This window comes from Malaclemys terrapin, chromosome 1 (assembly GCF_027887155.1).
Source record: "Malaclemys terrapin pileata isolate rMalTer1 chromosome 1, rMalTer1.hap1, whole genome shotgun sequence".
Lineage (NCBI taxonomy): Eukaryota > Metazoa > Chordata > Testudines > Emydidae > Malaclemys > Malaclemys terrapin.
The window spans coordinates 314,021,974-314,045,521 of NC_071505.1; the positions used below are offsets into that span (position 1 = coordinate 314,021,974).

Consider the following 23,548-nt stretch of genomic DNA (forward strand, 5'->3'; position numbering starts at 1 on the left):
GAGGCTATTGGACTTTCCTGAGGGAATCCTCCAGGAGTCAATTCCACCATTTTGATCCCCAAAGTCTCTCTTTTTAAGGATCCCAAAGGCAGCAATGTGCAAAATAGCTCATCACCTCATTTTTTTGGTTCACCAATTAAGCCTAATTTCTGACACACCAATTTTGTTCCATTAATTTCCAATTCCATTCTCCTCTTGTTTACAAACAACCTTCACAATCCTTTAGTTATACCAGTAGCCCTTTTTGTATGTACTAACCCAGTCTGTCTCTTGTTTGTACCTTTTTCTATCAACAGTTATGGTTATAGGTTATTGTAACATTTTAATGAACTTTCAGCCACTTTACAGCAATTAAGTTCACAATTGGGGTAGGCTCCCTAGACCTCAAATATTGCAACAAGCCCCCACCCTGCTGGACTGGCATGGAAAACAAAGAAATCTGTTAGATAAAAGGGTTGCAAAAGGAGGATCCAGGACCAAATTGTGCCTCAGAGCCAAAAGCTGATTTCCTAAGCACTTTTTCCTTACCTAAATTCTCATCTACAGGGTAATATGCATATCTAACTACTACTTTCCGGGAGTCTTGAGTATTTCTGCAACACTTTATTACAAGAGATTTTTCTTTTTATGTACTTTATTGAAGTCTATTATTTCCCTATTAAGTGCCTGGTGATCGTGATTACCTTGGGATCCTCAATGGCTTTATCTTTTTTTAGTTATTACTATTAAAATAGGTTTAGTCTAGGAAATACATTGTGAGAGACAATGAAAGTTTGTTTATATACATATAAAACGTCTATGGGTGTAAGATACATGAGTTTGTTCAGTTTCTTTTGGATGAAACAGCCTCAAAAGGTCAGAAGAACATACACATCTTTTCTTATAAACTACAAAATTAAATTATCTGCAATTTTTCAGACTGATCCAAGACTATACATCATAATCATCAACACTGAAAGATGTAACCGAAGTTCTTTCTGTTCTTTAAGTTCAATGAATAAGTAAACATAAAACTAAACAGGATAACATTGTTAGAGGAAGATCATGACTCAGGCTGATTAAATTATGATAATTCTTGCCAGAGGCAATTCCCTTTTACAGTGATTTTAATAGCAAGACATGACTGAGTTAACAGTCATTAAATGGTCTAGGGAGAAAAATAAAGATATTAATATTTGTTCTTGAAAATGAATTCAAACTGTAATGAAAATGGTCTTCTGACCTTTTGAGGATGAATCTAGAAATTTTATATGTATATAAACAAGCTTTCATTGCCTCCCACAATGGATCTCCTACAGGGAAAGGATATAACCCCCGTAATAAACCTATGATAATAGTAATAACTAAGAAAAGATAAAGCCATTGAGGATTCCATGGTAATCATGATTACCAGGCACTTATTATAAAAATAATCAACTTCAATAAAAGTAAATAAAGGAAAATTAAGCACTACAGAAATACTCAGACTCCTGGAAAGTAGTGACATGAAGTCCCTCCAGTCTGGACTTAGGTGCTGAGAGGGGAGGGGCTTAGGAGAAATATGTGATCACATAATTAAAGATTGTATCAATGCACACACATAAATGAGCCAAATTAAGGTTGTACTGGCAACCTTAATTCTGGCATTTCCTAATTTTTGAATGATTGCCTTGGCAACCTTCTGTTCTTTTATTTTTTGTATGTAATTTATGGTTTTATCCCACAATTCTTGATCATTTGAACTAGTGGAGTAGCAGATAGCAGTAGAAGGCTGTTATCTTCTGCATGGACCTGCCACTTGAGGGGGATGGAGAGAGACACAGTTTGCCAGTGGTTTCACAGCTATTTCTAGATAGCAGAGGAATGCGGAGACTCAGGAAAGGACAGTTACCTGTTCCGTAACTGGCATTCTTCGAGATGTTGCTCTTGTCTATTCCACAGTAGGTGTGCGTGCTCGCCACGTGCACCGGTGCCGGAAGTTTTTCCCTTAGCAGTACCCGTACTGGGGGAGCACCACGGTGACCCCTGGAGTGACACCTGTATATCGCGCTATAAGGGGAGCCACGGGCTCCTCCCACCCTCGGTTCCTTCTTGCCGGACAACTCCGACAGAGGGGAAAGAGGGCAGGGTGTGAAATAGACAGGAGCAACACATCTCGAAGAACACCAGTTACGGAACAGGTAACTGTCCTTCCTTCTTCGAGTGATTGCTTGAGATCACAGTAGGTGATTCCAAGCAATATGTGCTGGAGGTGGGTGGGAGTTCACGAAGGTTTGGGACGAAGTACCGCCCTGCCGAACCCGGGGTCATCCCTAGACTGGGAGACGATCGCGTAATGCGAAGTAAATGTGTGAACTGAGGCCCAAGTGGCCACCCTACAAATGTCCTGGATGGGGACATGGGCGACGTAGGCAGCTGATGAGGCCTGAGCCCTCGTAGAGTGTGCCCTGACAATTGGTGGTGGGGGAACCCCTGCCAGATCATAGCACGTGCATATGCCCGAGGTGATCCAGCGGGAAAGCCGTTGGGTGGAGACAGGCTGCCCCTTTGCCCGCTCGGCCGAGGCAATAAAGAGTTGAGAGGATTTCCGGAACGGCTTAGTCCAATCCAGATAAAAAGCCAACGCCCTACACACATCGAGCATGTGGAGGTGGCGTTCCTGGTTAGAGGAGTGGGGCTTAGGATAGAGCACAGGGAGGAAGATGCTCTGCTCCATATGGAAGGCGGAGACCACCTTTGGGAGGAACGTTGGGTGTGGGCAGAGCTGAACTTTATCCCTATGAAAAACAGTATAGGTGGGTTCTGAGATTAAGGCCCTGAGCTCTGAGACACGTCGGGCCGACGTGATCGCCACAAGGAAGGCCACCTTCCACAAGAGGTGCGACCAGGAACACGTGGCCAGGGGTTTAAAGGGGGACGGGACAAGACCAGGTTGAGGTCTCATTGCGGCATGGGGGGCCTAGCGTATGGGAACGAATGGTCAAGGCCCTTCAGGAAACGGGAGGTCATCGAGTGGGAGAAGACCAAGTGGCCTTACACCGGCGTGTGAAAGGCCAATATGGCTGCCAGGTGCATCCTGACTGAGGCAGGTGCCAGTCCCGGGGCCCTAAAGAATAAGAGGTAGTCCAGGATGAACTGGAGAGGTGCAGCGGAGGGGGACACACCCCGCTCACTCACCCACCTGGCGAACCTGGACCACTTTGCCACGTATGTCCGACGCGTGGATGGCTTCCTGCTTTCCAGGAGGACTCGCCTTACCTGCTCCGAACACCTATTCTCCTCCTCATTCAGCCACAGAGCAGCCATGCTGTTAGGTGGAGCACGGCCAGATTGGGATGGAGGAGGTGCCCCCCAGTCCTGGGAGAGGAGGTCCGGGCGGAGCAGCAGCGCCCTCAGGGGGGCCGCTAAGAGGCGTAGGAGGGGCCCGTAACAGTGCTGGCAGGCCAACGCCGGGGCTATGAGAATGACTTTCGATTTGTCCACTTTCACCTTCTGAAGGACCTTGGTGATGAGGGGGAACAGGGGAATGGCACAGAGGAGCTGTCCTGACCAGCTCAGGAGGAACGCATCGGAGATTGCGCCTTCCCCCACCCCTCCCCTGGAGCGGAACCGGGGGCAATGCCGGTTCTGACGGGTTGCAAACAGGTCGACCTGGGGAACTCCCCACTCTTGGAAGAGCCGGTGAACAATCTCCGAGTGGAGCGACCATTCATATTGGGGGGAGAAGACCCTGCTGAGGCAGTCCGCTTGCGTATTGCGGACACCCAGGAGGTGAGCCGCCCTCAGGGAGATATCGTGGGCTATACAGAACTCCCACAGGTTCAGGGCTTCCCGTCAGAGGGCTAGAGAGCGAGTCCCACCTTGCCTGTTGATATAGAACATGGCGGCGATGTGGTCCATGAGGACTCTGACCACCTTGCTGCAGAGGTGTGTGAGGAAAGCCAAGCACGCCAATCGTACCGCCCTGAGCTCCTTGACATTTATGTGAAGGGGCAAGTCCGGGGTCGACCACGTTCCCTGGGTTTGCACGCTCCCCGTTTGGGCTCCCCAGCCAAGGTCCGAAGCATCGGACATCAGATCTATGGACGGGTTGGCCTCCCTGAAGGGAACCCCTTGCAGCATATTGCTCGGGGAGGACCACCATAGGAAGGAACCCAGTATAGGGGACGGAACTGTGAGAACCTTGTCCAGACTGTCCCCGCACTTGGGAGAACTGGGAGGCCAGCCATACCTGGAGGATCCTCATACAGAGTCTGGCATGGCGGACCACGTAAGTGCACGCCGCCATGTGTCCCAGAATCCAAAGACACGCCCTCGCCGTAGTCACTGGGAAGGTTGTGACCGAGGCGATGAGACCCCTTAGGGGCTCGAACCTGTCCAGGGGAAGAGAGGCTGTGGCCTTGGAGGAGTCCAGCAGGGCCCCAATGAACCCTGTGTGCTGAACGGGCACTAATGTTGATTTGGTCTCGTTCACGACCAGGCCTAGATCGGCGCATGTCGAGAGGAGCAGCTCCATGTGGGACTCCACTTCAAAACGAGACTCCCCCTTGAGGAGCCAGTCGTCCAGGTAAGGGAAGATTTGTACCCCCTCCCGCCTGAGGTGGGCAGCCACCATGGACTTACATTTCGTGAAGACTCTGGGAGCCGTAGATAGGCCAAAGGGGAGGACCGCAAATTGGTAGTGGTCCATCCCTACCATGAATCGGAGGAAGCGTCTGTGCTCCTCAAAAATATGGACGTGAAAGTACCCATCCTGAAGATCCAGGGCCGTATACCAGTCCGCCGGGTCCAGGGAGGGGATAATAGAGGCCAGGGACACCATGTGGAACTTGGAACGGGTTAGGAACCTGTTACGGTCGCGCAGATCCAGAATAGGCCGGAGACACCCTTTCGCCTTTAGGATCAGGAAATATCAGGAGTAGAAACCTTTGCTCTGGAACTGAACCGGTACCCTTTCCACTGCCACCAGGTGAAGCAGCCGATCCACCTCCTGTTGCAGGAGGCGGACATGGTCCGGATCCCCCGGGGCCATCATGGAGGGCGGGTGATTTGGCGAGGGTGAGGTGAACTGCAACACGTAGCCCTTGGAAATGGTACTGAGGACCCACTGGTCCAAAGTTATGCGGGACCACGCCCCGAGGAAGGCAGACAATTGGTTGCAGAACACTAACTTTATTAATCGGGGGGGTCTCCCTGGCAACAGGCCCGGTACCCCCCTGCAAATAGTCAAAACCGCCTCTTTCCCTGCCTCTTGCCCTTAGAGGGTCCAGGCTGCGGGTTAGAGCGGGACTGCCGCTGAGACCAACGCTTCTGGTCTCTGGGTCTTTTGTACGGGGGCTCATATCTGCTCCTCGCAGGTTGAGCTGCCGGAAGCAATTTGGCCTTGTCCTTAGCCGGAGGGACGTAGAGGCCCATGGTCTGCAAGGTGATGCGGGAACCCTTCATCCCATGCAGCCTGACGTCATCTGGTCCGCAAAGAGTGCCTTGCCATCGAACGGGAGGTCCTGCATCAGAGATTGGGCCTCCGTCAACAGGAGCTATGACGCCCTGCGCATGGCGACAGCGGAAGCCATCGAGCAGGCCGCCGTGTCAGCAGCATCGGACGCCGCTTGCAGGGCCGCTTTAGCTACCGCCAACCCCTCTTCCACCAGAGCCTTGAAGTCCTTCCTGTCCCGGTCCGGGAGGAGCAGCTCAAATTTAGGCAGAGACTCCCATAGGTTGAAGTTGTACCTGCTCAGTAAGGCCTGGTGGTTGGCTACTCAAAGCTGGAAACTAGCCGACGAATAAAATCTTCTGCCAAAGGAGTCCAGTCTCCTGGCATCTTTGTTTTTGGGGGTGGGCGCGGGCTGGCCCTGATTCTCTCTGTGGTTTACCGATTCCACTGCGAGTGAGTTGGGTGCTGGGTGAGAATAGAGATATTCATGGTCCTTCGCCGGCACACAGTATTTCCTCTTGACCTTTTTTGAGATTGGGGCCAAGGAGGTGGGAGTTTGCCACAGCGAGTTCGAAATGTTGGCAATACCTTGGTGCAGAGGTAGGGCCATGCGGCCTGGTGCCGAGGGGGACAGGATGTTAAACAGGGAATCAGACGGATCCTCCATCTCCTCAGCCTGCAGCTGGAGGATGGATGTCACCCGCTTTAGCAGGTCCTGGTGAGCCTTAAAGTCCTCCTGCGGGACCGACGGTGGAGGCGCTGTTATGGTGTTGTCCGGTGCTGGAGAGAGGGCCCGCACGGAGCCGGGTGCCTCGGTTGGTGCCAGGGCGTCAAGGCCGAGGTCAGAGTCCTGGCGCGAGTCTGCCGACTCATGCCCCGCCGACTTCTCCCGTGGGTGGCCAGAGGAGGCCAATGGAACCTGGGATGCTCCGGCGACCAAATGGACCTCCGTTTGGGCTGGCACTGATGGCCACGGTGCCCACTGGCACCACTGCCCTTGCCATGGGGTTCCCTGCCATTGGCTCGGCTGAGCGCGCGATGGCAACGTGTGTCCCGGTGGAACAACGCGTCCCGAGGATGCGTGGACGGGTGCCGAGGCCAAGGTCGCCGAAGAACGCTCAGTGCAACGGGAGCAGTAGGAGTGGCGTCTTCTCCCTCGGGATCAGGATCTCAATGTCGATGAGCGGTACCACCCACATGACGAACTACTTCGGTACCCATGATGGCGACGCAAAGCCCGGTGCCCTGACGCCAAGGTGCCCCGAGGGGAGCTTCTGGCGTGATGTCCAGACAAGTGGAAGCTGGAATGGGAACGCTGACATCTGTCCCATCGAGAGCGGCTCCGGTACCCATGCCTCACAGGTGAGCATTCCCGGTGCCTCTCTTGGTGCCTACGCCCGCTGGCAGGCGGTGCAGAGAGTTCCCGCGACTCCCGTCTCAACGGCGGCATGGACAGTCTGGCCAGCATAGAGGGTGGCTGGGAGCCGTCAGAAGAGCAGCCGCTGTGCGTCAAGCGGTTCGGGGAGCGATCCTCGGAACGGGAACTGCGGCTGCCCAGAGAGGTCTGGTGGGCACCTAAAGGAGGCTTGCCTCGCGACCTACGGCCTGTACCTGTTTGTAAGCTCGGGACGGGCAGAGACATAATGTTCTTCACAGCCTGCACCACCTCCAGCATGGACGGCATCCGTACCGGTGGGGATGCCTGGGCCAACAGTACCGAGCTGCTCCGCTCCACGCGAGTTGGAGCTCTTGAGCCCAGGGGGGATCGAAGGCTGCCCAGACGGGACCAGCCTCCCCCTTATCCTTATTGCGGCATCGTTGCGAGGCCGGGCCCTTCCCTTGCTTTTTGGAGGGAGAGCGGTGCCGATTGGTCGAAGGGGCCTCGCTATGTACCAATGACGCGGCGGCCGGCACCAAGTCCAATCTGCGTACCGGCGTCGGGGTCAGCACCGACTCCATCAGGATAGCTCGAAGTCTAAAGACTCTCTCCTTCTTGGTCCTTGGCTTGAACGACCTGCATATCTTGCAATGGTCGCTAATGTGACTCTCACCCAGGCAGCGAAGACACTCAACGTGAGGGTCGCTCCTGGGCATAGAACGGCAACAGGAGTTGCACGATTTGAAGCCACTCTAACTGAAGGACGATCCACAAACGGTACCATTAAGGTTGAGAAGAAGGGCTGCAGCAGAGCTGGAGCACAAAGTTCCGACTACCTTCACTGGCAGCAAGAAGGAACTGAGGATGGGGGGAGCCCGTGGCTCCCCTTAAAGCACGATATACAGGCCCCACTCTAGGGGTTGCGCGGTGCTTCCTCAGTACGGGTACTGCTAACAGAAAACCTTCCAGCACCAGTGCACATGGCGAGCATGCACACCTACTGTCGAATACACAGGAGCAATCACTCGAAGAAGAATAATGAGTTCAATTCCAGATTTGGTGGGAGAATCTGCTCTAGTGATTATAGAACCTTTTTTCCTTTTACTCTGCAGCCTTTTGCATCAGAGAACTTAGCTGCCAAACTCTATCAAGTCTCTATTGAGAATAAGTGCCCTGAAATTTTTCAGAGTCTTACAACTAAACCAGATTTGGGCAAACTATCACAGATGTAAAAGGCATGCTAACACTTCGTCCCCCCTACCCCCGTTCCAAAGCTTGGAGGCACTAGAGCGTCTCAACAAAAGGGACATACGAATATTTTGTCTCTAGCAAAACATTTTCCCCAACCTCATTCTCAGAAACAAATCATTTTAGCTGAAACATCCCTCAAAAAGTTTTGCCTAAAAGTTTGTCAAAGGTATAGGACCCTATTTTCAGTTGGTTGTAATACAAAGTGTTGGCAAGCTTAACAATAGGAGTTGTTACCTGTGCACCCTATAATGGTTTAAGAGACACAAACGTGAAAAAAAAAAATCACATTTCTGTCTGAAAACTTGTGTACTCACAACACACCCCCAAAATTACTATAATTAAAAGTTAGAACATTTCCCTGTCTTCTTCCAGTTTTTTTTTACATTATGTATTTGATAACACTTTGTGTATTGTCAGTTTTGCTGTTCCCCTGCATTGTCAATTTCTCCCTTGCTGAAAAGACCCTTATAAACATCAGAGAGCATAAAAACCCTTAAAAACATTTTCCTCCACCAAAATTCAGGACATATATTTAAAGAGTGCTTTAGCAGATATGGGATAATTTTCTGAAACTAGTGAAAGCAAACAAAATTGAGCTGAGTGTTGCTGTAGAACAAGTGAGGGTCTTTGAAAATTGACTTTGATATTAAAACATCTGAATTAATTTTAAGGCTAGTGACATAAAAAACAAATATAAGTGCAAACTTTTCATCTCACTTGTATCCAAAGCATTTTTATAAAAACATTATAGTGCATTTAAATTAAAAAAAAAAAAAAAAAAAAAAAAAAAACACCCTAAGATTTCTGACTTCAATAATTTGGTCTTTACTTACATTAATATCATAACAAAGGAAATCCTTGAGATTCTAAATTTTAAGCTTTTCAATTCATGCAAATAATAATAAATAATAATAATAATAAAAATAAAAACTTACCTTTTCTGGAGGGCTCAAAAACTCTTCTTTAATTTTACGCATGTCTTTAAGAGTTATTTTGGCAGTGTTGCCAAAGTCAACGTATTTAACTTCAACTTCTTGATGCCCTGGCAGTCCTTCAGAAAACATTTCAATATCAGGTAAACAAATCAGAAGTCATTAACACTTGTAACTATCATCAAGTATATACTAAACATCAATGGCCAGAATTTCAAAGACAGATATACACATACACTGTGTATGCATAAAGTACCACATTCTGAAACAGTTTAGATCCCAAATCAGCAAAGCTGCTACAGCCTTTAACAGCCAGCCAAAATTCCCTCAAATCAAGGAAAATCACTGGGTAAAGTGTTAATAGTTGGTCCTAATACCAGCCTCTCATATTTCTTATGTACGGGGTAGGCCAGGCATGTGGCCGAAAAACACTGCTTAGATGATTCCTAGCTAGCAGATGGCCCTTTGGGGATCATATCAGTGCCGAGCACAGTGGGGTCCTGGATCATGACTACATCTCTTAGGTGCTATGGTAATACAAATAAATAAATAGTAGCTGAGATGTAATTCAGATCAGCCTCAAACAATGACAGTGGGACAAACTGGCCACCAGCTGCTCCCAGTATCAGAGCACTGCAACCATAATTTTTTTGTGGCTCTTCTATATCTGTTATACCCAGAGACTGGGCACTGCAGAAGATTGGGCTCTATATACAATGACAATTATGATTATGTTTGTTATTGAAATTCTACTGTAAATGCATATACATGTTTTTGTTCCATCTATAATACCTTATAATATGTAAAACAAATTACTAATAGCAAATTAGCAAAACAAAAGAAAATAATATCAAACGTAGTTTATAAGGTTATAAAGTTGACTATTAGTATTGGTCTTTATTACTAACTTTTGCAGCAATAAAAATGACTATTACTTATTATTCAAGTTCCGACCAAATGCCGCTTCCAATTATTTGACTGAACACCACAATTAGATAATCAGTAACTAACATACTTACCAGTAACTTTTGCTCTGTACCAAACTCCATCTTCAAACTTCGCTACACAGGTTTGGCCTTGAACAGGACAAAGAATTTCCAGATTTTCTCCATCATCATTTTTATATACTTCCTCAATTTTCTTCAGGAGAACTAAAAAGTCCAGACTTTCTATCTAAAATAATGAAACAAAAACCTAATACTACAGTAACTTACACATCAGAATAAGCCACAGACATTCAGAATGTTTTGGGACTTGTGATATGCAATTCCAAAAAAGAGTTTGAACTCAAAAGGCCACAAAAAGCAATGACTGTCACAAAAAGTGTAAGTGTACTAACCAATGTTCAAGTTTTTGAATACTACACTGTTTAAATCTACTATCAAAGGAGATTTTGTAGGCTATTCTCTAATACCACACTTTGTGTGATGAACTTAATTGATGTAGACAGAAACAGACAGACATTACCATCGAATGGTTAAATAGAGACCAAAACTTTATTAAAACAATTAACCAATAGAGATCTACTATCTAAGCTACTCAGCAGTTATGTTACAGTGAGGATTTCATCTAGGAACCAATGGCCCTGGGCTCTACAAACCTATGAGTATGAGGTTAATGCCCCCTCTACATCCTCAGGACCACCCAAGGATTCTGGCTGGAAGCCAGAGTTCCAAATTGTTCTCCTCCATGCAGGGGGTAGGAAAGATGAAGGGAGCCATGTACCACACCATTATACCTCCTTACTATGCAACGTTGTGCTCTTGAGCCCACTGGGTTACAAGGACCTCACACTGGACCCTTTTTAAACCCACCAACTGCATGGAACTCACCAAAATTGCGACAAATGTAACTTAAACCCTAAGACCAGACCTCCAAGATGCCAGATGAAAGGTGAAAAAACCCAACAGCAGTTTGCCAATTTTGCCATAAAGGAAAAATCCCTTCCAGACCTCAAACAAAATTTGGTGATCAGCTGAGTTTCTTGGATTGTAAGAGATCTAGCTCTTTGGACAAGGGTGGGGAAAGGTGGGACTGGAACAGAGACCAAAATGGCTACTCGCCAGCAGCAAACAGAAGCACCCCCTTCAAGTAGGCAAGAGCCAACCAGTCAGCCCATCATGAACCCTGCTGTCTAGTGGCAGCAGGAGTGCGTAGAATAGGCTCTAGTACTCAGATAATGTGAAATATCCACCCTCCTTCCCCATGCTGTGAGGAAGAAAGGGAATGAGAAAGCGGCAACACCTCCCCACTCTCCCGTGCACACATATACAGGCCATGGAGGAGGGGGAGGAGAAGAGAGCGAGCCAGGAGAAGCATGTACAGCATTGCCCCAGCAGCTCCTGCTTGAGATCCCCCTATCCCCCACTTGGGTGGGAGGGAAGGAGGAAGAAACACCCTGGCTAGCAAGATGAGCTGTTTATGAACTTGGTATGGTGCCACAATGAATATCTCCTCATTTCCCCCTTTATTATAATATTATTTAGGCTCAGAATCCCATTGTGCTAGACACTGTACATATACCTAGAAAGTTTCTATATTATAGGTGGGGATAAGAAAACGGACTCGAACTTTATTTTTTCAGGGGGAAGGGGTAGCAATTTAAGATTATTAGAAGTCTAATATCTTGTTCGGCAGCTTAATGTTTTATTTTTTGGTTATTTAAAGCCCAGAAATTTTAATCAATATTTTAATTAAATATACAATATTTCTAAATACTTACCAACTGAAGGTAGAAATCACTAGGACTATTGATGTGACAAACGACAATGGAGACTTCTGTCATTTCTTGTGGCAATGTGGGTGGACAATATTGCAATGCCATATTATTTTCCGGTTGACTAGGAAGCTGTGATCGAAACCTAGTGAGAATAATGGTTGTGAATCAGTTCTGTCAAAGCCACTTGTGGATGAACGGCATTTTCGTGTGAAATTTTCTATGAAAGGCCTAATGGACCTTTTATTAAAAAACTTAGTTATCATCTGGATTAGCTAGTAATTTCATGGATTGTTAGCTGTTACAGTACTGCCTCGTATGAACTGCTCTTGAACTTTGCTGTTTGTAGTGCTGTTCAGCCAATTTCCTCTTTTCCAATAACAGTGAGTTACCCCAAAAGTGAGACATACTGTGGGGTATATGTGATTGGTGCTCCTTTAAAGCTTTCCAAACTATCTTTTACTCATTGTTTTTAGGCAATAGTGTGTGTTTACATTATTTAATTAGGTTAGAAGCTACAGGCTTGCCTTTACTACTTAGAATAAAAAATTGTTCCTTTAAATGTTTCCTTTCCCTTGTTCATTAAGAGATAATTATTACTGCAGCAAGGTATTTGCGGGAATAGTGGATAAGGCATCTTCCATTTATCTTCCCCTCTCATATCCCTTTTTCTTTAAAAAAAAAAAAAAATCCTTATTTTAATGACCACTAAACATTCACAAAGAAAAACAAAATCAGAAACACTTCAAGGTAGTCAAACTCACAGTGATGTATTTTAGCTGTTTCTTGTGTCAATTTATGTGTTATAATAAAAAATATGATTCGAAAGCTTAGAAATAATTTTTCTTAAGGTACAAGTCTGACAACTCTGCTGTGCCTCTGTGTTGCAATTAGAACTCAGTTATCCAAATGAGGTTTTGTGCCATCAAAATGGGTATGACACCACGTATGTGAATGCAATCATTCCAAGGTGAAAAAAATTTGGAAGCTATTTACAACTACAGGTTTATACTCACGAAAGCTTATGCCCAAATAAATCTGTTAGTCTTTAAGGTGCCACCAGACTCTTTGTTGTTTTTGTAGATACAGACTAACACGGCTACCCCCTGATACTTGACAACATGCTAGCACCAGTAGCAATTTATAGAATGTAAACTAGATTACTTTAATTTTGTGTATTTTTAAAAAATATAAATGCTTAAAGTTCTTTTAAGATGACACATACCTTGCTAACTCTGTAAAAACTAAAGCATCCTTAAGAGATACTGGCATGTCACTCATTTTATTAACTGGAGGTTTCTTCAGATCTACAATGAGCACACCATCCTCTTCTCTGAATACTTCCATTAGAACAGCTTTGTTATTTACCATTCTCAAAAAATTGGTCTTAACTTCTTCCCCCCAACCTTCATTCTGTTTGGGGGGGGAAAAAAGTGTTCTTAAGGATCATAAAAACAAAAACCATCACACTCAGAATGAAATCCCAACTCCACTGAAGTTAGTGGCAAAACTCCCAGTGACATCAATGGAGCCAGGATGTCAGACACAGAACTTAAACATTGAAAAGACCCACTAGACCTTCGAATCCATAACCTTTGCAGTGCAGAATTGCTCTCTATGGTATATTTTCTAGCGTTTCTTTTCAGGCCTAGTTTTAAATGGCTCCAGCAACGGTCTTTTCATCACTTCCTTTTGTAGATTACTCCCCATCCTAAGATTTCACTATTTGATATTCCCGATATTCAAATTAAAATTCTCACTTTCTTAATTTCAGTTAATTAAATATCATTTTCCCCTCTTGAACCACCATAAACTTATTCTTCTTTGGAATTTACTTGCAAACTGTTTGGTACCCAGTTGTCATAGTTTGGTCAAACTATGCTTTTTAATTTGACCTCAAGCCTCCAAATAATAGAATGTCAGGGTTGGAAGGGACCTCAGGACCTCACTACGCAAGAGGATAAATGGACACAAGTCAGATATCAGGAATGGCAATATACAAAAACCTGTAGGAGAACACTTCAACCTCCCTGGCCACACAATAGCAGATGTAAAGGTAGCCATCTTACAGCAAAAAAACTTCAGGACCAGACTCCACAGAGAAACTGCTGAGCTCCAGTTCATTTGCAAATTTGACACCATCAGATCAGGATTAAACAAAGACTGTGAATGGCTATCCAACCACAGAAACAGTTTCTCCTCCCTTGGTGTTCACACCTCAACTGCTAGCAGAGCACCTCACCCTCCCTGATTGAACTAACCTCGTTATCTCCACACTGATTTATACCTGCCTCTGGAGATTTCCATTACTTGCATCTGAAGAAGTGAGGTTCTTACCCAGGAAAGCTTATGCTCCCAGTACTTCTGTTAATCTCAAAGGTGCCACAGGACCCTCTGTTGCTTTTTACAGATTCAGACTAACACGGCTATCCCTCTGATACTATCTTTTTAATATATGACTTGATAAAATTGCTGTATACCTCTGAATTCTCCTTGTGGTTTTTTTGGGGTATTTGGAAAGTCGCGAAAATAGGACTAATTTTAACTTCCATAATAAAAAACCCAAATGAATTTTTTTTCTTAAACTGTACAAATAGTGCTTACTTACTGAGTTTTTGGGAACTATGTCCTTCAGCGAGCACTGCACTGCTAACGGAGGAATATCCCAGAGCTGTGCCTCTATATATGGATCAGGCTTCCTGATAAACATACACAAGTCATTTACCACTAAGTTCTGTAGAACAACTTGTTCTGGCCTCATCACAGGGACACCACCAATCCTAGTGGGAATATAAATAAACAATGATAGCACAAAAATGCAGCATAGTGTGGGAGCATGTGTAATTCCGTGGGCAGTTGTTGATCGAAAAATAAAGAGGTTTCATTTGATTCATAAAAATCTACAGAATCATAATTTCAATGATGTCACCCTCTAGGGTATGACAGCGAGGACTTGCTCTCCCTTTCCCCTCAGCTCCCAACTCCAAGTCCTCTGATTGGGGGAAATTTTGATAATACAGTGTTGTTGGAAATGAATCAAGTTGGGTATCATTCAAAAGCCTTTGCTCCCACAAACATGACAAACCTAGAATAATTATATAGATCTATATTTTAGAAAGTGTTTAAAAATCAACTTTTTAAAATTATACTTTCGCACAGGCATGTCAAACATGCATCCCCCAAAGTTAAATTGTGACCCTCAACTGGTGGTACTGTGTTATCAGTTAATGCTCAGAACATGATACTGGATACATATTGGGATGATGCGATGATTCATGAAGATGGCTGAATCTTTGCTGCTCTTTATTTGATCCATCAGGACTGTTAATTGGAATTTGCACCTGACAGTACTATAAGACTCTGTGAAATACTTTTTCCTTTAGATTCAGCCAACCATTCTGCAATGATTGCCTGGTACCTCACTGAAAAGAAGAGGTATAGAAAAGTCTGACGCTGACATATGGGAGGAATTTTGGAAAGGAAACAGGGTTATTAAAAGGTTGCTAGTTCCCCTGTCATAACTATAAAGGGAAGGGTAACAGCTGTCCTGTGTACAGTACTATAAAATCCCTCCTGGCCAGAGACTCCAAAATCCTTTTCCCTGTAAAGGGTTAAGAAGCTCAGGTAACCTGGCTGGCATCTGACCCAAAGGACCAATAAGGGGACAAGATACTTTCAAATCTTGGGGGCGGGGGAGGCTTTTGTTTGTGCTCTTTGTTTGGGTTGGCGTTCGCTCTCGGGACTGAGAGGGACCAGACATCAATCCAGGTTCTCCACATCTTTCTAAACAAGTCTCTCCTATTTCAAACTTGTAAGTAAACAGCCAGGCAAGGCGTCTTAGGCCTGGTCTACACTACGACTTTAATTCGGATTTACCCTGTAACAGTCCACACAACGACGCTATTTATTTCGATGTAAAGGGCCCTTTAAATCGATTTCTGTACTCCACCCCGACGAGTGGAGTAGCGCCAAAATCGATTTTAACATTTCGAATTAAGGATAGTGTGGCCGCAATTCGATGGTATTGGCCTCCGGGAGCTATCCCACAGTGCATCATTGTGACCGCTCTGGACAGCAATCTAAACTCGGATGCACTGGCCAGGTAGACAGGAAAAGCCCCGCGAACATTTGAATTTCATTTCCTGTTTGCCCAGCGTGGAGAGCACAGGTGACCACAGATAGCTCATCAGCACAGGTAACCATTGCAGGCTGATAATCGAAAAAGAGCACCAGCATGGACCGTGAGGGAGGTACTGGATCTGATCGCTGTATGAGGAGAGGATTCAGTGCTTGCAGAACTTCGTTCTAAAAGACGAAATGCAAAAACTTTTGAAAAAATCTCCAAGGGCATGATGGAGAGAGGCCACAATAGGGACTCTGAGCAGTGCCGCGTGAAAGTCAAGGAGCTCAGACAAGCGTATCAAAAAACAAAGGAGGCAAACTGTCGCTCCGGATCAGAGCCGCGGACATGCCGCTTCTACGCCGAGCTGCATGCAATTCTAGGGGGGGTTGCCACCACTACCCCACCTGTGATCGTGGATTCTGGGTCGGGGATAGTCTCATCAGCGACGCCTGAGGATTCTGCCAATGGGGGAGAGGAGGAGGAGGAGGAGGAGGATGAGCTTGCAGAGAGCACACAGCACTCCGTTCTCCCCAACAGCCAGGATCTTTTTCTCACCCTGACTGAAGTACCCTCCCAAGCCTCCCAAGCCAGTACCCAAGACTCTGACCCCATGGAAGGGACCTCAGGTGAGTTTACCTTTTAAAATATAAAACTTGTTTTAAAAGCAAACGGTTTTTAATGATTACTTTGCCCTGAGGACTTGGGATGCATTCGCGGTGAGTTCAGCTACTGGAAAAGTCTGTTAACGTGTATGGGGATGGAGCGGAAATCCTCCAGGGACATCTCCATGAAGCTCTCCTGGAGGTACTCCGAAAGCCTTGCCAGAAGGCAGTGCATCCTTATTCCCTCCTCCATGGTAGGACACTTGACCACGCCATGCTTGCAGCAAGTAATCTGGTATCATTGCCTGACAAAGCCTGGCAGCGTATGGTCCCAGTGTTTGCTGGCATTCAAGCAACATCCGTTCTTTATCTTGTTGTGTAATCCTCAGGAGAGTGATATCACTCCTGGTAACCTGGTTGAAATACGGGAACTTAATAAAGGGGACAGAGGTGGCCGTTCCTACTGGGCTGTTTGCCTGTGGCGGAAAATAAATCCTTCCCTGCAGTTAGCCAAGCGCAGATGGGAAATTGGCCCTGAGTTTTTCGCGTTTGGCTAGCAGGGATCTTCCCTGTTACCAGCCACGGGGTGGGGGGGGGGGGGTACCGTGATCATCCCAGAGAATTCATGGCGGGAGGGGGGCGGCGGCGGGGGGGGGTGGTTAGTTTGGTGCCTGCAGGGATCTTCCCTGATACCAGCCACGCGGTGGGGGGGAGGGGTACAGCGATCATCCCAGAGAATTCATGGCGAGAGGGGGGGTGGTTAGTTTGTTTTCTGCTGCTGCTGCTGAATGTTAACAGAAAAACCGCAGCACTCTACAGGCTATGCTTGGTATGTGGGAAAGGAGGGCGCAGAAGCTGTAAGACAATGGCTTACCATGGCCGCATGCAAGCCGAATTCTGTTGCCCAGACCTGTGATCTCTAGCAGCAAAGCCACAGGCACTCAGCATTAAGAGGCAAAATGCGACCTTGCACAGAAATCACATGTGCTATGTAATGTGAATAGTGTTGGTCACTGTGAAAGAGTATAAGCATTGTTCTGCAAAATGTAGCTTTTTAAACAATTCTCTCTTTTTTCCCCTCCCTACAGCAGCTGCAAATTCCTCAAGCCTCCCTCCTCCATCCCGAAGGTTATCACAGATAAGGCGTCGTAAGAAGAGAACGCGAGACGAGATGTTTTCTGAAATTATGGAATCCAGCCGCAGTGACAGAGCTCATCTGAATGAGTGGAAGGAAACAGTTTCAAAGTATAGGAAAGAAGCCAGTGAACGTGAGGACAGGAGGGACCAACGTGAGGACAGGAGAGACGCTTGAGATGAGAGGTGGCGGCAGGAAGACCAGAGGAGGCAGGATGCAACGCTGGGGCTGCTGCGTGAGCAAACAGACATGCTCCGGCGTCTGGTGGAGCTTCAGGAACGGCTGCTGGAAAACAGACTGCCGCTTCAGCCCCTGTTCCCCCCTTCCCCCTCCCCATGTTCCGTATCCTCCTCACCCAGACGTGTAAGAACACGGGGGGGGAGGCTCCGTACACCTTCCCATTCCACCCCAGTAGACAGCCCAAGCAAAAGGCTGTCATTTTTTTAACCTTTTCTTTGTGGCTTTTTCCTTCCCAGCAATCCTCCTCCCAAATACCACCCGGGTTCCCTCCCTCTTTTTCTAATCTATTAATAAAGAATAAATGATTTTTAAATGATAGTGACTTTATTTGGTTTGAAAGAAAGCTGGGGGAAGGGGGAGGGTGGGTTCCTTACAGAAAATGAGTCAATAAAGGGGGCGGGTTTTCATGAAGGAGAAACAAACAGATATTTCACACTGTAGCCTGGCCAGTCATGAAACTGGTTTTTAAAGCTTCTCTGATGCACAGCGCTTCCTGGTGTGCTCTTCTAATTGCCCTGGTATCTGGCTGCGCGTAATCAGCAGCCAGGCGATTTGCCTCAGCCTCGCACCCCGCCATAAAGGTCTCCCCCTTACTTTCACAGAGATTGTGGAGCACACAGCAAGCAGAAATAACAATGGGGAGATTTCTTTGGTTGAGGTCAGAGCGAGTCAATAATGATCGCCAGCGACCTTTTAAACGGCCAAATGCACATTCTACCACCATTCTGCACTTGCTTAGCCTGTAGTTAAACAGCTCCTGACTCCTGTCCAGGCTGCCTGTGTATGGCTTCATGAGCCATGGCATTAAGGGGTAGGCGGGGTCCCCAAGAATAACTATTGGCATTTCAACATCCCCAACGGTTATTTTCTGGTCCGGAAAGTAAGTCCCTTGCTGCAGCCCTTTAAACAGAGTAGTGTTCCTGAAAACGCGAGAGTCATGAACCCTTCCCGCCCAGCCCACGTTGATGTTGGTGAAACATCCCTTGTGATCCACAAGTGCTTGCAGCACCATTGAAAAGTACCCCTTGCGGTTTATGTACTCGGTGGCTTGGTGCTCCGGTGCCAAGATAGGGATATGGGTTTCGTCTATTGCCCCACCACAGTTAGGGAATCCCATTGCAGCAAAACCATCCACTATAGCCTGCACATTTCCCAGAGTCACTAACTGTCGTAGCAGCACCTGAGTGATTGCTTTGGCTACTTGCATCACAGCAGCCCCCACCGTAGATTTGCCCACTCCAAATTGATTCCCGACTGACCGGTAGCTGTCTGGCGTTGCAAGCTTCCACAGGGCTATCGCCACGCGCTTCTCAACTGTGAGGGCTGCTCTCATCTTGGTATTCTGGCATTTCAGGGCAGGGGACAGCAAGTCACAAAGTTCCATGAAAGTGCCCTTATGCATGCGAAAGTTCCGCAGCCACTGGGAATCGTCCCAGACCTGCAACACTATGCAGTCCCACCAGTCTGTGCTTGTTTCCCTTGCCCAGGATCGGCGTTCCATGGATAGAATCTGCCCCATTAACAACATGATCTCCAAAGCACCGGGGCCCGTGGTTTCACAGAATTCTGTATCCGTGTCCATGTCCATGTCCTCATCATGCTTGTCGCTGCGTTGCCGCCGCCGCTGCCTCCTCGCCTCGTTTTTCTGGTCCTGGCTGAGCATAAACTCCACGAGAACACGCGAGGTGTTTACAATATTCATGACTGCTGTCTTGAGCTCAGCGGGCTCCATGCTTGCCGTGGTATGGAGTCTGCAGTGTTCACTCACCCAGGAAAAAAGGTGCGAAAATGGTTGTCTGCCGTCCGTTGCTTTCATGCAGGGAGGGAAGAGGGAGGGAGGAGGTGAGGCTGTACCCAGAACCACCTGCGACAATGTTTTTTGTCCCATCAGGCACTGGGATCTTAACCCACAATCCCAATGGGCGCGGGAGACTGCGGGAACTATGGGATAGCTACCCACAGTGCAACGGTGCAGAAATCGACGCTAGCCCCGGTACTTGGACGCACACCACCGAATTAATGTGCTTAGTGTGGCCACATACATTTCGACTTTATACAACCTGTTTTTCAAATCCAAATTATATAAATTCGGATTAATCCCGTAGTGTAGACATACCCTTAGTTTTACTTTATTTTCTCAACTTGTAAATGTACCAGAGTGTTTATCTTTGTTTGCTGTACTTTGAACCTAAGACTACAGGGGAGTCCTCAGAGCTCTTTAAGTTTGATTACCCTGTAAAGTTATTTTCCATACTAATTTTACAGAGATGATTTTTACCTTTTTCTTTAATTAAATACCTTCTTTTTAAGAACCTGATTGATTTTTTTTCCTTGTTTTAGATCCAAGGGGGTTGGATCTGTATTCACCAGGAGTTGGTGGGAGAAAGAAGGGGGGATGGTTAATTTCTCCTTGTTTTAGATCCAAGGGGGTTGGATCTGTATTCACCAGGAGTTGGTGGGAGAAAGAAGGGGGGATGGTTAATTTCTCCTTGTTTTAGATCCAAGGGGGTTGGATCTGTATTCACCAGGAGTTGGTGGGAGAAAGAAGGGGGGGATGGTTAATTTCTCCTTGTTTTAGATCCAAGGGGGTTGGATCTGTATTCACCAGGGAATTGGTGAAGGTCTCTCAAGGCTACCCAGGGAAGGAAATTAGCCTTGGGATGGTGGCAGCGGACCAGAGCTAAGTTGGTAGTTAAGCTTAGAAGTTTTCATGCAGGCCCCTACATTTGTACCCTAAAGTTCAAAGTGGGGATACAGCCTTGACATGGTGGCAGAGCGGTGGGATTCATTTTAAACCCAAAAGCCAGTACGATTTTTTTTTCCTTCTAGCTGCTTGGAAAGCAGAGCTGAAGGTAGATGCATATCTTATCTCTCCTTGCCCGAATGAAGAGGTTTTAAGTTTTTTTTAAACAAGATCCTTTGTTAAGAGAAGGGTTCAATTAGCAAACGACTGGTAAAAGGAATTTACAAGCTGAATTTTTTTTTTTTTTTTTTTTTCTTTTTACATCCTCCAGAGTAGCTAGTTAGAAAGTCTCTGTTAACTCAGCAGCAGCCAGAGCTGAGTACATCCCAGTTTCAGTCAACTGCAGAGGGGGTGACCCAGCACAAGAAAACAGGAAAATGACTACCAAAGTAGCAGCTAAAAAAATAGAACTGGCCAAACTAGAAGCAGAAGAAAATGAAAGAAAACAGAGACTGCTTCAATTAACAAAACTCGAGACAGAGCACAGAGAAAGAAGAGAAAACCAAAAGAGGAGGCCCAAAAGAGAGAGATGGAGCTGAAAAAAAAAAAAAAGAGCTGGAGCTGAAAGAAAAAGAGATGGAGAGAGAAAAAGAAAGGAAGCATGAACTGGAAGTAGCAAAGGCTAGGCCGGATACAACAGCCAATCCTAACAACCCCTCTCCAGGTACCACTTCCCATCCCAGAAAATTCCCCACCTACAAGGCAGGTGATGACACTGAGGCCTTCTTAGAAAATTTTGAGAGGGCCTTCCTTGGATACAGCATCCCTATAGACCAGTAGATGGTAGAGCTGAGGCCGCAGCTCAGTGGACCCTTAGCAGAGGTGGCGGCTGAAATACCTAAGGAGCACATGAACAGTTATGAACTTTTTAAAAACAAGGCCAGACTCAGAATGGGGCTAACACCCGAGCATGCCCGTCGACGGTTCAGAGCCCTAAGGTGGAAACCTGATGTGTCATTTACCCGACATGCCTACCACATTGACAAAAATTGTGATGCCTGGGTATCAGGAGCAAATGTTAAATCTCTGGAAGATCTGGTTTCCCTAGTAAAAATGGAGCAGTTTTTAGAGGGTGTTCCTGAGGAAATAGAAAGGTACATCCTAGATAGGAAGCCCAAAACTGTAACTGAGGCGGGGGAGATTGGAGCCAAATGGGTGGAGGTGGCAGAAAAGAAAAAAACTAGTAGCAGTTGGAGCAAATATCAGAAGGGACAAGCCAAAACAAAACCTTACCACTGGGGACAACCCAAGCCCCCACCCACATCCCAAGGAAAACCCCAGACACCTTCTCACCCCACCACACCAGTCTCCCCCAACCAACATCGCCCCGGTGATACCTTAGCAGGGCTATGTTTTAAATGTAATGAACTGGGACATATAAAGGCTCACTGCCCAAGAACCGCAACCGATTACAGTTCATTACACCCCAATCACACCAAAGATCCCCAGACCCAGATGCCTCTCTCATACCCTCGGAGCGAAGGGAAACCTTGAGAGTGGGCGGAAAGAAGGTTATCGCTTGGAGGGACACTGGGGCACAAGTGTCAACTATCCACCAATCCCTAGTGGACCCCAAACTCATCAACCCGGAGGCTACAGTGACAATTCAACCCTTCGTGTCACAGTCTGTAACCTTGCCTACAGCCACGTTGCATGTCCAGTACAAGGGCTGGTCAGGAATGTGGACTTTTGCAGTCTATAATAATTATCCCATTCCCATGCTGCCGGGGGAAGACTTGGCCAACCATGTGAAGCTAGCCAAGAGGATGGGAATAGTCACCTGCAGCCAGGTTAAGCCAGCTTACACCCCCATCCCTGTTCCTGAGCCGTCCACCAGGGCCCCATCTGTGTTACCAGAGACCCAAACAAAGGTGGTGGAACCGGATCCCCTGCCAACGACTGCAACAGCCGTAGTGGATCCAATCCCAGAAACCCAGCCAAAGCCAGTCCCAGAACCGGAACTGGCAACGCAACCAGCACCAGAACCATTGCCAGCACTGAGTCCAGCGCTTGCAAACCCGTCTACAACTCCAATGCCAGAGGGCACCAGCAAGCTTGACCTGGCAGAAGCAGCAGATAACCCTACCCAAGAGGCTCAGCCAAAGCCTGAGATACCACACAGTGCACCAGCGGACAGCGGTTCACAGTCAATGGAAACAGCCCCAGCACCTGCATCGCTTCCAGAGGGACCAAGCCCCAGTCCAAGGAGGAACTGATGTCTCCAGCATCAAGGGAACAGTTCCAGGCCAAGCAGGAAGCAGATGACAGCCTTCAGAAAGCTTGGGCGGTGGCGCGCAGCATCCCACCACCTCTCAGCTCTTCTAACCAATCCCGGTTTGTTGTAGAACCTTTTATACAAGGAGACTCTTTCTGGTGGGCACCAGGAAGACTGGCATCCTCAAAGACAGTTGATAGTTCCCACTAAGTATCGGGTAAAGCTCTTGGGCTTAGCCCATGATCATCCCAGTGGCCATTCTGGGGTGAACAGAACCAAAGACCGGTTGGGGAAGTCCTTCCACTGGGAGGGAATGGGCAAGGACGTTGCTAATTATGTCCGGTCTTGTGAGGTGTGCCAACGACTGGGAAAGCCCCAAGACCAGGTTAAAGCCCCTCTCCAGCCACTACCCATAATTGAGGTCCCATTTCAGCGAGTAGCTGTGGATATTCTGGTTCCTTTCCCAAAGAAGACACCCAGAGGAAAGCAGTACGTACTGACTTTCATGGATTTTGCTACCCGATGGCCGGAAGCAGTACCCTTAAGCAACACCAGAGCTAAAGTGTGTGCCAGGCATTAACAGACATTTTTCCAGGGTAGGTTGGCCCTCCGACATCCTTACAGATTTGGGAACTAATTTCCTGGCAGGGACCATGAAAAACCTGTGGGAAGCTCATGGGGTGAATCACTTGGTTGCCACCCCTTACACCACCATGAAACCAATGGCCTGGTGGAGAGGTTTAATGGAACTTTGGGGGCCATGATACGTAAATTCGTAAATGAACACTCCAATGATTGGG

The 23,548-nt window shown here is 46.9% G+C and overlaps 1 protein-coding gene across 1 annotated transcript in view; it reads right to left on the bottom strand.

Moving 5' to 3' along the window:
- The window catches only part of RNF17 (ring finger protein 17), a 228,577-nt gene that overhangs the window by 124,596 nt on the left and 80,433 nt on the right, over positions 1 to 23,548 (bottom strand). The window contains exons 17-21 of the mRNA XM_054015507.1: positions 14,299 to 14,470; positions 12,916 to 13,103; positions 11,697 to 11,835; positions 9,994 to 10,147; positions 8,978 to 9,093 (exon numbers count right to left, since the gene is read on the bottom strand). Of these exons, the coding sequence (XP_053871482.1) occupies positions 8,978 to 9,093; positions 9,994 to 10,147; positions 11,697 to 11,835; positions 12,916 to 13,103; positions 14,299 to 14,470 (769 nt within the window). The remainder of the gene's footprint in view (positions 1 to 8,977; positions 9,094 to 9,993; positions 10,148 to 11,696; positions 11,836 to 12,915; positions 13,104 to 14,298; positions 14,471 to 23,548) is intronic.